The sequence below is a fragment of the Watersipora subatra genome, chromosome 10 (genome assembly GCF_963576615.1).
Source record: "Watersipora subatra chromosome 10, tzWatSuba1.1, whole genome shotgun sequence".
NCBI lineage: Eukaryota > Metazoa > Bryozoa > Gymnolaemata > Cheilostomatida > Watersiporidae > Watersipora > Watersipora subatra.
This window is the reverse complement of record NC_088717.1, coordinates 7,888,401-7,902,012: the sequence shown is the minus strand read 5'-3', so window position 1 is coordinate 7,902,012 and position 13,612 is coordinate 7,888,401. Positions and strand designations below refer to the sequence as shown.

The window sequence follows — 13,612 nt, the reverse complement described above, 5'->3', positions numbered from 1 at the left end:
TTCTACCTTTTTACAGTTCACTGCTTGGATTCTCCCTGTGCCTATCTTCTAATCATTCAAGTCAATGCCTATCATTCCCTTATAGTAATCCTTGACTATCTGGGTATCATTTAGGTATGATCAAATCATTGCTGCACCACTTTCACTTGTCGAGCAGAAGCATCAGTGCTAAATGATTGTATCTGTGTCAGGCCTGACTTTTTCAAATTTTGGAGTAATTATCGATTCGTATCGTGAGTTGATTCATATTGTCCATGAAGTTTTGTGCTACTTGTATGTTTGGAATTACGCTAGTAAACCACAGCTTGAATTCCAGCTACTGCTCGAAACATGAAAACAATCTCAAAATTAGTTTAATGTCTCCAGATTGAATGCCTGTTTGAACAAGCAGAGTCATAAAAGGAGTTGAATTAGAAGTTGCCAACAGAATTCGTATTCAAACATGCTGATAAAAGCCTGCTTAGTTTTCTCATCAATATCTTCCGCGAGCTTGCCTTTACAGTTTTCTATAATATGGGATTCTTTGCAAGCAGCACTGGTGACGAAAATTTGTTCCTTTTACTATGACCTCCTACAGTTTTCTACCCTGAAAAGATTTTATCAAAATTTTCTGCAGGCTTGTTGTCATTCATGCAGTAAAAAACAAGGTCACTCAATTATCACTCCAAATCCAGCCAGACTCATCACTTTCAAATGCAACGCGCATTAAACAATATTCCCATGGTAATAAACTGCGTGCATTACTTTGGTCACTCCATTTGACTTGTTAAGTAGTTTTCCTAAAGATATTGTTAGTCACAGATCTGGGGTAGTTTCTACATAGTAATAATACAAAAAATTTTGTAATTGTCTTGATGGTAACCAGCTATTTTAGTATAAATTACAAACAGCAGTATAATTCATTAAACAAAAATTATTCAATCAAATGTCACTTTGCTCAAACCCAATAGTAACATTAATCTGTTTTTCTCACAAAAAAGTTAATAAAGTCTTGAGATTTTGCATATTCCATCAATTTGCTAGATTATCTGAATTTTAGCAGAAGTGAACAAGTTGGCAACTACTTTAAAACTCATCTTTAAAATTCTTCTGATATAGTTTTTACTCATGCATATAGGGTAATAATACTTGTACATTCAGGCTCATATGTACACCATTGAGGGCTTAGTTTCTACTTACCAAGTTACTTTATTATTTTATAAACATTATCTACAGGGCACTGCAACACAACAGTAAATCCAATCTATGTGGACATTATCTTCTTGTAGAGGTATTACAATACCAGCTAAATGTTGACAGAGTAACAGGTAAAGATGAAGTAGTTGGAAAAGAGTGGCGCGGAAACTGAAAATCGAAAACAGTGTCAGTTTAGTCTAGCACTATAAAGAGTTTATCATAATACTTTTTGTGCAATATTTTGGGTCTATTAATAACAGATTGATAAATATTGTGCACAAAATGATGGGTAAACGTAGATTATAAACTAGCCAATAATCATTTATAAATGATTATTTGTTTTTTTTACAAGGAAATGCTTCCAGGGCAAACTCATTTTTAAATACAGTGGTACCTTGCGATAGGGAGTTGAACACGTTCTAGTCCCAAGATCGGATTAAAAAAAACTTGTATTCCAAACAATTATTACCCATTTAAAATAAAGGATATAGATTTACTCTTTTCGAACTCAAAATGCTCCTAACCCATCCCATAATCACTCCCATAACTATTATATGCACTGTATGTACTATACAGGACATTTGAATGTGAAACACTTTTTTAACTAACAATTTAAAATCAAAGAAATATGTTAAATAAAAAAAAATACAGTATTCTTACCTTCAAGACAGATGAATACACTAGCTTATAAATGACAATATAGAAAGGAGTGAACAGAGGAATACAAGTGGAGGAGCATGGCATACAAATACAAAATACAAGGAGCAAGTGTCGATACTAAATGTAGGTGTAGGCGTACTCTTTACACACGGTATTTTTGCACTTTATAAAACAAATTGAAGTTGCAATTCCTTAACAGCAAAGGAATTTCTTAATAAAACAACTGAAACAGACAGAACTTTCCCTTTTTAAAATTAATCATGCTGCCTTTCTAGATCACAATCGTCATGCTTGCGTGTTATTTGTTACTTTATTTTGATAGGCCTGCATCTTTTCTAACTTAATAGTCTTCTTTACAGACTTCTTAGACGCCATGGTCACCAACACATAATTTTACCAAATATGGGATCAATTAGGGCGCAATAAATAAATTATATGCGCCGATGCAAGCCAATCAAAAAAGATATCTAGATATAACTTAGTGGGAAAATTATGAACTAAAAGCTTCTGTTTTGCACTAACACTGCGAGCCAAGCTCATTTCAAAATTTATTTTGGGTTTTAAGCCGAAATTCAGCTTGAATTTGGACGAGGATTTAAAAAGAATCGAATTTAATGTGGCTCGTAATTCATGATACCACTGTAGTCAGTGTGGAGCTGTTATTTCTAGAGTAGACTATTCACATGCTAGAAATTTTATGGCTACTTTTACATGTTCTTTTTAACAATTAGCAATGAGTCTCATATTCAGTCATATTGGATAATTATAAAACCAACATTATATTTCAAGATATTGTAATATAAAACTACTATAAGGCAGCCATCTACAAGTTAAAACACTTCCCTAGTTTAATTACACACTAGTTTAGTTGGTTTTGCTGCAAACCTAAATACAATGAAACATGGATAACTCGCCCTCGGATATAGCGAACACATGGTTAACTCGAATGGGTTTGCTTGGTCCGTTTCCACGCAATGATAAATGACTTTATATAACTCGACCTCGGCACCGTTAACTCGAACAGTTTTTTGCCGAATTCACAAACGTGGTTTCCGTTCAATTTATTTCGAAGGAGTTTCCACTAGTCGCGGAGCTGAGACTACTCTGCTTAACGAAAGCGCTTTTTATACGCGTATAGTGTGCATATAATTTCCCCCGTATAATGGAACCGAAAAAGAAATCGTATAAAAATGATTAATAGGGTCGCTAAGACATTCGCTTAGTTACGGCCAAGCTATAAACGTTAGAAGGTATTAGCGATAAAAATTTAATAAAGATAGACACAGCATGCAAAATACATAATGTAACAGTGATTATATGCGGATACATAAAGATAAAATGTCACAAATAGGCTCGTGGCTTGGCGTCCGCTGCAACAGACATCCGCTTTACGATGGCATCACACAAGTAAAGAAAAGCGTGGAAACCTTTTGACAAACTTAGAGTACTCGAGGAAATCGAAGCAGGACAAAAGCTATCAGCATTATCAAAAAGAGAAAATCTTCCAAAAAGTACAGTGTCAACATGGATTAGACAAAAAGAAAGAATAAGATCGTTATGTTACCAAAATTCATCAAGGCTAAGAGATCGTTCAACGTCGCACGATGATTTGGATGGTGTATTATTGACATGGTTTAGACAAGTGCGTGTAGTGAAGGCGTATCTATCGATGGGCCAATTTTGTTAGAAAAGGCTAACAAGTTTTTAAGGACTATAATAACTGTTTAAAATCTATTTCTACAATAAGTCACACTGTTGATCTTTGTCAAAAAAATACCTTGGCACAGACTACACTCGATAAGTTTTTTAAATGAAACAACTGATCAGATGTAAAGCATGCTTTTTGCATTGGTCATAAATGTTTACTTATGTCCAGTTTTAAAAATTATCAGAAAGAATAGATATTTTTCTATTGGGCTGAGATTTGTTTGCAGTTTTAGGTGATGTGACTGACAAGACGTTTTAAGATTAAAGTTGGCAAAATTGATCTCGAGTAAAACACTCAGAAGAAAAAATGTCTTCTGAGCGTTTTAACCGCGATTAGGTTTTGCCAATTTTAATCTGAAAAAGTTCTGGCAGTCACATCACCTAAAACAACATACAAATCTCAAGTGTATAAAAATATCTATACTTTCTGATAAATACTTTAAAACTCTACATCAGATGCCCTTTAACCATTTCAGTCATACAAGCCTCTGTGGAGGCTTGGAGTTGTCTGCACACAGTCCTCCTAGCCTCTGTAGAGGCTTTAGTGTAACTATATTTGGCATAGACTAATTTCAGCTTTTGTCTAATCCAAATGAAGTCTTAGAGTAGCCAACCAATAAGAAGAGATGCTAAGCTTCCCTTATTGGCTAATATTGAACCATGTTACAATGAAAGTTTTCTGAGTAAAGGCCAATGAAAATATACGGAAGAAAACTCACAACTACGCGGCCATTTTTGATTGTTGAAAGTTGTAACATTTTGAAGTGCTGGCTTATTTATGGATTTTTCTAGTGATTTTGAGTATGATTCAAATGATTTTGTGGACAATGCTACTGGAGCTCATCCTAGAACAAGGGACATTGTTTTTGATGCTGACACTGGTGATGATGGCTCACAATTAGGTGCTGATTTCGACTGGGATTCAGATTTTGATCAGCTGGACTCAAATTCTACTAGTACTGCTACTACTAGTAGACCTACTAGTACAACTGTTACTGGAGCTGCTAGTACTAGTACTGCTACCAACATTCCTACTGGAGCCTCTGGTGATGACGGTAGTTCAGGAAATCTGGCAGCACCAGGTTATCTGGGATTCATCCTGTCTGACTTGGATAATACCCCAACACCCACGTTCGACTGGCAGCCTACTGAGAAAGTAATGTGCAGCCCTAACTTTGACCCAGCTGCACCACATGGACCAACAAGAGTAATGCCTGCTGATTCAAAGCCAGCTGACTTCTTCATGCTGTTCTACGATGAGAAACTTTTACAATCAGTATGTGATTTCACGAACGAGAATGCTGCCAGACGAAAGATAAGCGAGAGTACCATCCACAGCGGTTATGGAAAGTGGACTAAACTCGAGACAGACAAACTCCGAGCGTTCTACACGCTCCGAGCATTTATAGAAATGTTCTGCAAGGATAGGCAGCGAAGTATCTGGAGACCGCAGTACGAGCTTCTCCAGATGCCTAAAGCTTCAACTGTCATGTCATTACGACGGTATGACCAGATAAAACGTTACCTGCATTACTGTAATGAAGAGACGTCAATTCAGGATCGTAGCCATCCTGAATACGACAGACTTTACAAAATCAGGTTCCTCATCAACCACATGAAAGAGCGATTCACAGCAGAGTACTCTCCCTCCCAGGATCTGTCAGTAGACGAGTGCATGATTCCTTTTCGGGGTCGCTGGAGTGGGAAATGTTACGACTCCTCAAAGCCAATCAAATGGGGAGTGAAAGTCTGGATGGCGTGTTGTGCTTCCAGTGGATATGCGCTAAACCTAGATGTCTATTCTGGGAAGGACAGAGACTTTGAGGACTTGACCACAGTGAAAAACTCTGCCGCAGTAGTACTGAAACTAGTTCAAAGTTACTGGGGTCGAGGCTACCATGTAGTTACTGATCGCTACTACACGTCACCTTATCTTCTCCACTGGCTACGTGAGCTTCAGATGTCTGGTACTGGTACATGTATGACCAACAGAAAGGAGTACCCGAAACAGCTAATAGCCACCAAAGCGGAAGCTCGGAGGTTGGAGCAAGGGGATTCTAAGTGGCTCCAGTGTGCGAAAACAGGAATCGTAGCAACCCGCTGGAATGACAAGAAACCGATCTACTTCCTGTCAAACTATGTCAGAGCTGAGCTGTCTGAGCAACCAACTGTAATCCGTAGAAATAAGAAAGGTGAGAAGCTGACAGTGAAGGCCACACCATCCGTCATCGTATACAATCAGATGATGGGTGGTGTGGACCTCAATGATAAAATGGCAAGACTCGATCGCTCTCGAAAGTCATATAAGTGGTATGCGCGAATCGACCGCAAATGCTTTCACTGGTCCCTGTACAACGCTTATGTGCTCTATAAGCATGGCCAGGAAAAGCCGATGGAATTCAGAGACTTTGTCCTGCAGATACTGACGACATGGATAGGTGAAAAGTCATTCTCTCGACAGTCAACTAGGACAAACACACCAGCTGCCACTCCCAACAATCCGGAGATACGTCTAGACATGAGCAAACTACACTGTCCCGAGTGGCCTACTGATGGGTCAAAAGATCACCGCTGTGCAGTCTGCCAGAAAAAGTACCTGATAGAATCGCAGCAAAATCCAGAGAAGGCTTACAAAGACTTACAACACAAATCAGTCAAGAGTTCAATTCGGTGTGAAACCTGCAACGTGTACTTGTGCATCAAACGCGGTTCAGACTGCTGGAAAGCGTACCATACCAGAGTTCAGTATTGGAAGTAAAAATCGCGAACATTTTCTCTTTTTTTGCAACTTCGTCAATCCTCTGTTATGTTTTCAGTCATGTCATAATAATAAAAATAATGTCTTTGAAATCATGTACCATTGTGTTTTTGTCAAATTTTTATATTCACCAAGTTTGACATTCTATACATTCTTCAGTAATTGAGCTACAATTTTGCTACTTATACCATTAGAAAGCCCAAAGATTTCTGATTTGAATGAATATAGGTGTTCTTATAAGAAAAGTTACTCCCAGATGGTCTAAATGACAATATTGTAAAATGAGACATAAACCTTCACTCTAACAACGAGAATGGAGAATAATTAGATAATTGCTTAATGGCTTGGGGACTGAAATGGTTAACTTACAACAAACAACGTATACTTTAGTTTTATATATACGTGTAGTTTGTATATGTATCTACTGATAAATACATTCACTTGTGACTGTGCTCTGATAACTTGAACGCTCTGTTATCCATGTTTCACTGTACTTATAAAGACTGATTAAGCTTGCTGGTAATATTTGATGATTATTTTCAACAATCAAGCTCAGCAGGGTCAAACATATGAAAGTAAAGCTGTTATCACACTGTTAATTGTAAAACGTTATGGCCGGATGATAGAATTTGTTTATATGATTTAGCTAGTGCCTTGTGCTTTCTTTTACTTGGAGTTTAAGTTTGTTGCTGTCGCTCTGCACTTTTTTGTATTTAGGGATTTTGCAACAAATTTTTTATAATTATTTGTAATCAAAAGCACCTATTATATCAACGTAAATTTTTCCCTGAAACCATAAGCTGCAAAGGCTCTTTTCAATACTGATCTTGGCAGATTTTCATGCTGTTAATAGACTGGTTATGCACCATGACACCGTTCTAGCATCTATTAGCTGTCAAATATTCCATAGAACAGTATATAAAGTCAGTAGATTAAAAAACCGAAATGCAATTCTGGTCATTTGGCTATGAGGTTTGAAAATTTTGAGAAACATCGTTTTATTAAACAGAAAATGCTGCTTCAATTGAATGTAATGATTTTAAGAACTTATTTATATTTGCACAATTTAATTGCGCGATATGCAAGAAATGCTTCAAATTTCGATCGAACAAGCATTTTTTAAATGCAAAATGAAGGTTCTTATTCAATGCCTTAAAAATTTAAATTTATTCTGATATGCCCATATATGCAAAATAGATTAATTTGTAATCAGCCTGTAGCCATTACAGCATTCCTACCTACAACAATGCATTGACCTAAAATGCTGTAAAATAGGAAATAGCTAAAAACTATTATTCATTGTTCACTCAATGCAATCATAGCAAGACGTCACGATCATTTCTGATTGTACGCTAATTGAGTCTGGATAAAGATACTGTGTGCCTTATCAAAATTAGAGTTTATTTCTGTGTGTTTTTGTTTATAGAGTGGTAAGTACTTTTGTAATGGACTCACTTCAGGCTGGTATCTTCATAATACATTGAAAATATCTTTGTAGCTTTACCTTTGCAATGTGTAAATATAAAATACTTTTTTATCTGTGGCAAGCGAGAGATTGAAAAAGCTGTATACAGATTCAGGGAGACAATAACTTTTGTTCCTCATACACTCCTTTCAACACATGCTTTTTTGTTCATGTAGAGTACATTATAGTCTACACTTGAGTATTCGCTATGTTTGCGATGTTTTTCTATTCTGCATGGCAATGCATGAAGCTTGACAATGGCGATAACAACATATTTCCCTAGTAGTTCAGTATTTTTAGTATTAAATCTTGTTGCTTTATAAATAATTTTTAAAACTTACGATATGTATGGCTTGCAACCGATTTTGAAAGTATGCAGGTTTAATCAACTAGCTACATAAAATGAGGCAAAAAATGATAACAAGAAGTGTTTTTGAGGCTGTTTTATTCAGTCAAATCGCATCTTAGGATTAAAGCTATGTGTGAATGTGTTGGCATACCATGCAAGGTTTGAGCTAATATTTCTATTGACATCCAAAGCAATTTCTAGTGTATGATGCCCAACATCTAATGATAATTTTCAATTTCATATATGAAAATACAAACACTAGTCAAGATTAATAATAAAATACAAAAATTAAATCTTTGCTATGATCAGAGATGTGTCTGTCCTTCTGGCTGAAGCCATGCTAAGAGATTTAGGAACAGATTTACACGAGTGAGAATCTAACTCAAATATTCCATCTCTCAGTCAGGCATGCTACCACCTGCACCACTTGATCACCCTGCTACACCACGCAATAATTGTGCATATAGTTATTACACATGTTGATCTTTCATGGTGCTGGGACCGGAAGCATACTAGTAAATTATAATAGCCGTAACAATATCAAATGCAAGTTGAAGAGAGTTATGTCAGGCATTTCTATTACTCATTCTGCGGTTCAATCTATGCTTTGTTGAGTGTAGAGTTTTCGTCAAACTCAAAAACTTCTTTTAGTGGGATTACGTGTGAGGATTGATTTCACTGATTTTGTTCTTTATTTCTTAAAACCGTGAAACCTGTAAGGTTAAAAATACAGGATAGTACAGGATATCATATGGATATGGCATGATAAACTTGAAATTATCTATCAATTACTAATTAGCAATAGTGTAATATTTATAATGTGCAAAACAATAATAATGTATAAAAGAGAAGCTAACCTGTTCTCTGATAATCCCATTTAGATTTGATTCCGTGTATCTGTATCTTGTATGCTATCTGTTTGTTTGGCTTGCTAAGTTCAACTGTTTGTCATAAAAATACCACCCAAGTTGTTTAAAATACCACCCAAGTTGTTTGAGTAACAAGTTGCTTGTTACCCAAATCCATCGTGATTGGCCGGGCAGGCGTCAGGCAATCAGTGCAGCACACCCAACCCCCAGGAAGTGCGGTGACCTCAGACTCACCGCAAAACTACAGAGGGCCAGTAGGGCAACAACAAAACAAATGGCTCTAGCACACCTTGCTCAATCTTAATACTCCCACCTAAATTTCGATGAGAAATTTAATGAGTAAACGTTTATTTGTTTTTTTTTTCGATATACAAAACTGAACATAGTAGTAATGAGGTAGAAGGTTAATATGATTATTCACACAATAGTACAACAACCTTTTGTATAGGTCGTTTTAAAACTAGGTGGTTCCATTGATAATCCCTTTTGTCCAGAAATCGGTTTCCCAAAGTTATTGTAATGTTTTGAACTAGGCCATCCACTCCTGGGGCCACTTCTGTCACTCTTTCTATTTTCCAGTCATTTCTTGTGGCATTCTCGTCTTTGATCAATACTACATCTCCGTCTTTGACATGCTCCTTGGCATTTCTCCACTTCTGTCTGATTGTAATGCTTTGTAAATACTCGGTTCTCTACGCCTTCCAGAAATCTTCTGCTGCTAGTTGAGCTGCTTTCCATCGATTAGAACTGTACAGATCATCGTCTGAGAAGTGTCTAGGAGGGGGTGCTAGCAGTAGCTTGTTTTTCATGGTTAAGATATGATTTGGTGTTATTGCATTGCCTTCGGGGTTGTCAGTTAAGGTTGTTGTCCAAGGGCGGTTATTGATAATATTTCCGGTTTCGTAGAAGAAGGTTCTCAGCGTTTTGGTGTCCAGTCTGTTCTTCAATTTCATGGCCATGGAGTTTAATACTGCTCTTATCGAGTGGATCATTCTCTCTGCAACACCTTGGTGGCTTGCGCTTGGTGTGTCGAATTTGAAATGGATGCGATTCTCCAGTAGATAATGCCTCATTTCCACGCCGGCTGTTTTCAACTCCATTTCCATTTCATTATTTGCTCCAACAAAATTTGTTCCGTTGTCGTAATGGATCACCTGCATTGGTCCTCTTAGCGCCTTGAAGCATCTCAACGCTTGTATAATCGAGTCTGAGCTCATATCCTCTAAAATCTCTACGTGTATGGCTCTTGAATAGATGCATATTATTTGGAGTCCCCACCTTTTGAGTTCAGTACGTCTGTCTTTAACATAGTAGGGTCCGAAGACATCCATTGCTATGTTTTGTGAATGGTGGTGTAGGTTCCAGCCTTTCTTTGGAGAGCTCGCCCATATGTTGGGTTTCAGGCTGTTTTCTCAGTCGAGCACAGCTGACACAACTGGCTAGTAAGCTCTTGACTTGTCTGGGTTCATTTACGATCCAGCATATTCCAGCATCCCGAATTGCAGCTAGGGTGCTTCTGCGTCCAAGATGAGATATTTGCTCATAACAGTGTTTTGTCAGCATGTACGCTAGATGGGAACGTTTGGGAATGATGATTGAATGTTTTTGTTGGTAGGTAAATGCTGTAGAAGCTGAGGCTCTCCCACCAACACGTACTATACCTGTGTTGTCAATCTTTGGGTTGAGTTTTCGTAAAGACGCCTCCTCCTTCAGAGGGTAATGGACTGTTTGCACAGCTGCTATTATGAATTCTTCAGTTTTCTCCAAATCGCTGATGCTCAATTCTTTGAGTTTCAGTTTTTTTTGTTTACCACAGCTCTTCAATATTGCTATACTACTCACCAATTTCTCCCAACTGCTGTATCGTTTGAATATCTCGACGACACTACTACTGTTAGTTGTTGCCATCGTGGCTAGTACCTTGGCTCGTACTTCTGGGTCCATCTCGTCAATCACTTTTTCTACTTGATTTCCTTGGATGAAGTCTGGTATGTTAGACTTGCTAAGAAAATGTGGTCCCTTGAACCACCTTTCATCATCCATAATCTCTTTCGCAGATGTTCCGCGAGATGCTAGATTCGCTGGATTCTTGTGTGGGAACATAGTTCCATTGTGGAGGTTCAGTTGACCTCCTGATCTCACTCACTCTGTTAGCGACATACAGGTGGAACTTCCTCATGTTGTTGTAAATGTAGCCTAGAACGACTTTAGAGTTCGTCCAGAAAATCTCTTTGTCGATTTTCATCCTTAATGTCTTGCGCAGGGTGTTTGCCAGCCTTGTAGCTAGCACTGCTGCTTGCAGCTCAAGCCTAGGAATTGTTGTACTTTTTTTGAGGGGCTACTCGAGATTTGGCTAAAATCAAATCGCAGCTGATTGTGCCGCCATCCCTCATTTGCCTGATGTAGGAGCAAGCTCTATACCCAGTCAAGCTGGCATCAATAAAGTGATGAATTTCTGCAGTAATCACATTACCAGCTAACATCTGTTGGATGTCACACGTTACTGCTATGGGTTCTCTCCGAAATCTGAGGAGGATTCTGAGTAGAGAATTCATGTAGTCTGGCCCAGATAGGAGCATGTCATATAGTGAAACTCCGCCAAACTTGGCACTGGCATCGAACACCACTCGTAATTTTTGCTTGTTTGTGTCTAACCCCAAAATGGGGTATGTACCACATCTGTCCGTTTGCCGTTGTGGGCGGTGCTTCTTAGGCATGCCCAGTCTCTTTTAGATTGTCTATGAATGTCGCATACTCTGCTTGATATTTTGAGTTGGTCGACAACTTCCGGAGTAGGATTTCCAAGCAACTCAGTACTTGCTTTCTATTGTTAGGCAATTTGGGCAGTTCTGATTTGAATGGCAGTGGCATCACGTAATTGCCAGCTTTGTTTTGGGTGGTTGAGGACTCGAGTGTTTTATGAATTGCATGTCGTCTTGTGAGATGTACGATTCTTCATTAGTTTCTTGAAAGTCCCGTTCTAATATACAGAGTAGCTGTATTTCTTTGGATATATTTGCTTTATAGGCGGCTCTGCCTTTGGTCTTCTCCGTTGATTTTATGTACCCACTGCACATGGTCCATCCAAACAGTGTCTTCACACCATAGGCTTTTCCTGTCTTGCAACTTGTTGCTGGTCTGGTTTCAAGTGGTTAAATCACTTCGGTAGAGTCCATCCCTATTAGAAGCCCAACTGGGATATCCAGAAATGAGGGTATCTGATTGGCAATGTCTTTTAGGTGAATGAGTTTTTTGGCCTTCTCATTTGTCGGTAGTTAAATCTTTATTGCAATATATTCCATCACGCTTTTAAGCACTGATGTATGTGTAGCTGTTCATTGAATACTCGCATAATATTACGTCGTCGTACCGCTCTGTTTTCTGTGATGGGTCCGTTGATGGTGTGGATAGTCACGTTCCTTTCTGTCTCTCTAGCCTTAGCTCCTACCATTTTAAGAATGTCCTTTGACATGTAACATGCATCCGACATGTTGTTGAGGAGAGCATAAACGAGTATCTCTGCCTGTACCAACTGAGATGTAAACTGGCACAGCCATGCTTATTAAGCTGCTTTTCAATCCAGTAGCTTGGCAGTTTAGTGTCTTGCTTGTGCTGTGAGTTTTCAAAGTCTCCTGCTCTTCAGGTCTTTTGGGTGGTGTATTAGTCATGCTTTCAAGCTTGTTCTGATTGTTGCTTGAGGGTCTTCTTTCTTGGTAGTGATTGTCGCTCCAATTATTTTCGTGGTTGGCCGTTGCGTATCACTTTTTGCACTTGAGACATTTTAGCCTTTTATCACAATCCCTGAATCTGTGTCCAGACTCCAGACATTTGAAACATAACCCATTCTTGCGAATGAATTCTTCCTTTTCAGGTTTTGTCCTTTTTTGCAATCGATAGCAATCTGAGCTGCTGTGGTTTGTGAATCTGCAATAAATACATCCATTTTTGTTTTCAGCTGTGGTAACAAAGCTTTTAATTGCTCTCGGGTGTGCTGTAGTTCTGTCTCGTTGTTGCGCTCCTTTAACTTGAGTTGCGGATGATCGGGAGCTTGACGTGTTCGAGCTCGTTCTCTCTCTAGGTTTGTTGGCGTGGCTTTACAGTGATTGGGATATTGGCAATGTCATTATGTGTGCTTCTTCGTTGACAAATTGCGTAAACTTTTGAAAGTCAGGATGTTGTCCCTTGGTGAACTCGGCCTTAGCTACAATGAGTATCCATTTCAGTTTTAGCCATTCAGGTAGCTTCTCGACCATTTTTTCGTTTTCCAGGTAGTCATTGAGTACTCGGAGTGTCTTGATTGAGGTCATTGTACTTTTCAGGTGTCCAAGAAAATCTCCAAATTCTCTAAGTCCTTGTCCTAGATGGTTTACAATTCTCAATGAAAAATCTCCAATAAATTCAAAATGAAAAATTTCCAATAATTCAAGATTCAAGTTAATTACTTGATCTAATAAGTTGACTGATTTCTTAATCAAGTATTGTCAATGTTGTACAACTAATTAGTGTCATTCACTTACTGCCGGTTGAATCTAGTATATCTTGTTACGTAGGCCTATCACGTTGCTATTATTAGATTGTGTGGTTTAGTCAGATCTTACCAGTCTTTGAGGTGGGCTGTTTACCTTTCC

At 38.2% G+C, this 13,612-nt stretch overlaps 2 protein-coding genes across 2 annotated transcripts; one reads left to right on the top strand and one right to left on the bottom strand.

The window, feature by feature from the left end:
* The first annotated feature begins 4,321 nt into the window (after positions 1-4,321).
* Positions 4,322-6,301, top strand: LOC137406720 (piggyBac transposable element-derived protein 4-like). Its single transcript, XM_068093336.1, has one exon. It carries the CDS (start codon positions 4,322-4,324, stop codon positions 6,299-6,301), a length of 1,980 nt encoding a protein of 659 aa, XP_067949437.1.
* Positions 6,302-10,286: 3,985 nt separating this feature from the next.
* LOC137406718 (uncharacterized) lies at positions 10,287-11,087 on the bottom strand. Its single transcript, XM_068093335.1, has one exon. It carries the CDS (start codon positions 11,085-11,087, stop codon positions 10,287-10,289), a length of 801 nt encoding a protein of 266 aa, XP_067949436.1.
* Positions 11,088-13,612: the final 2,525 nt, after the last annotated feature.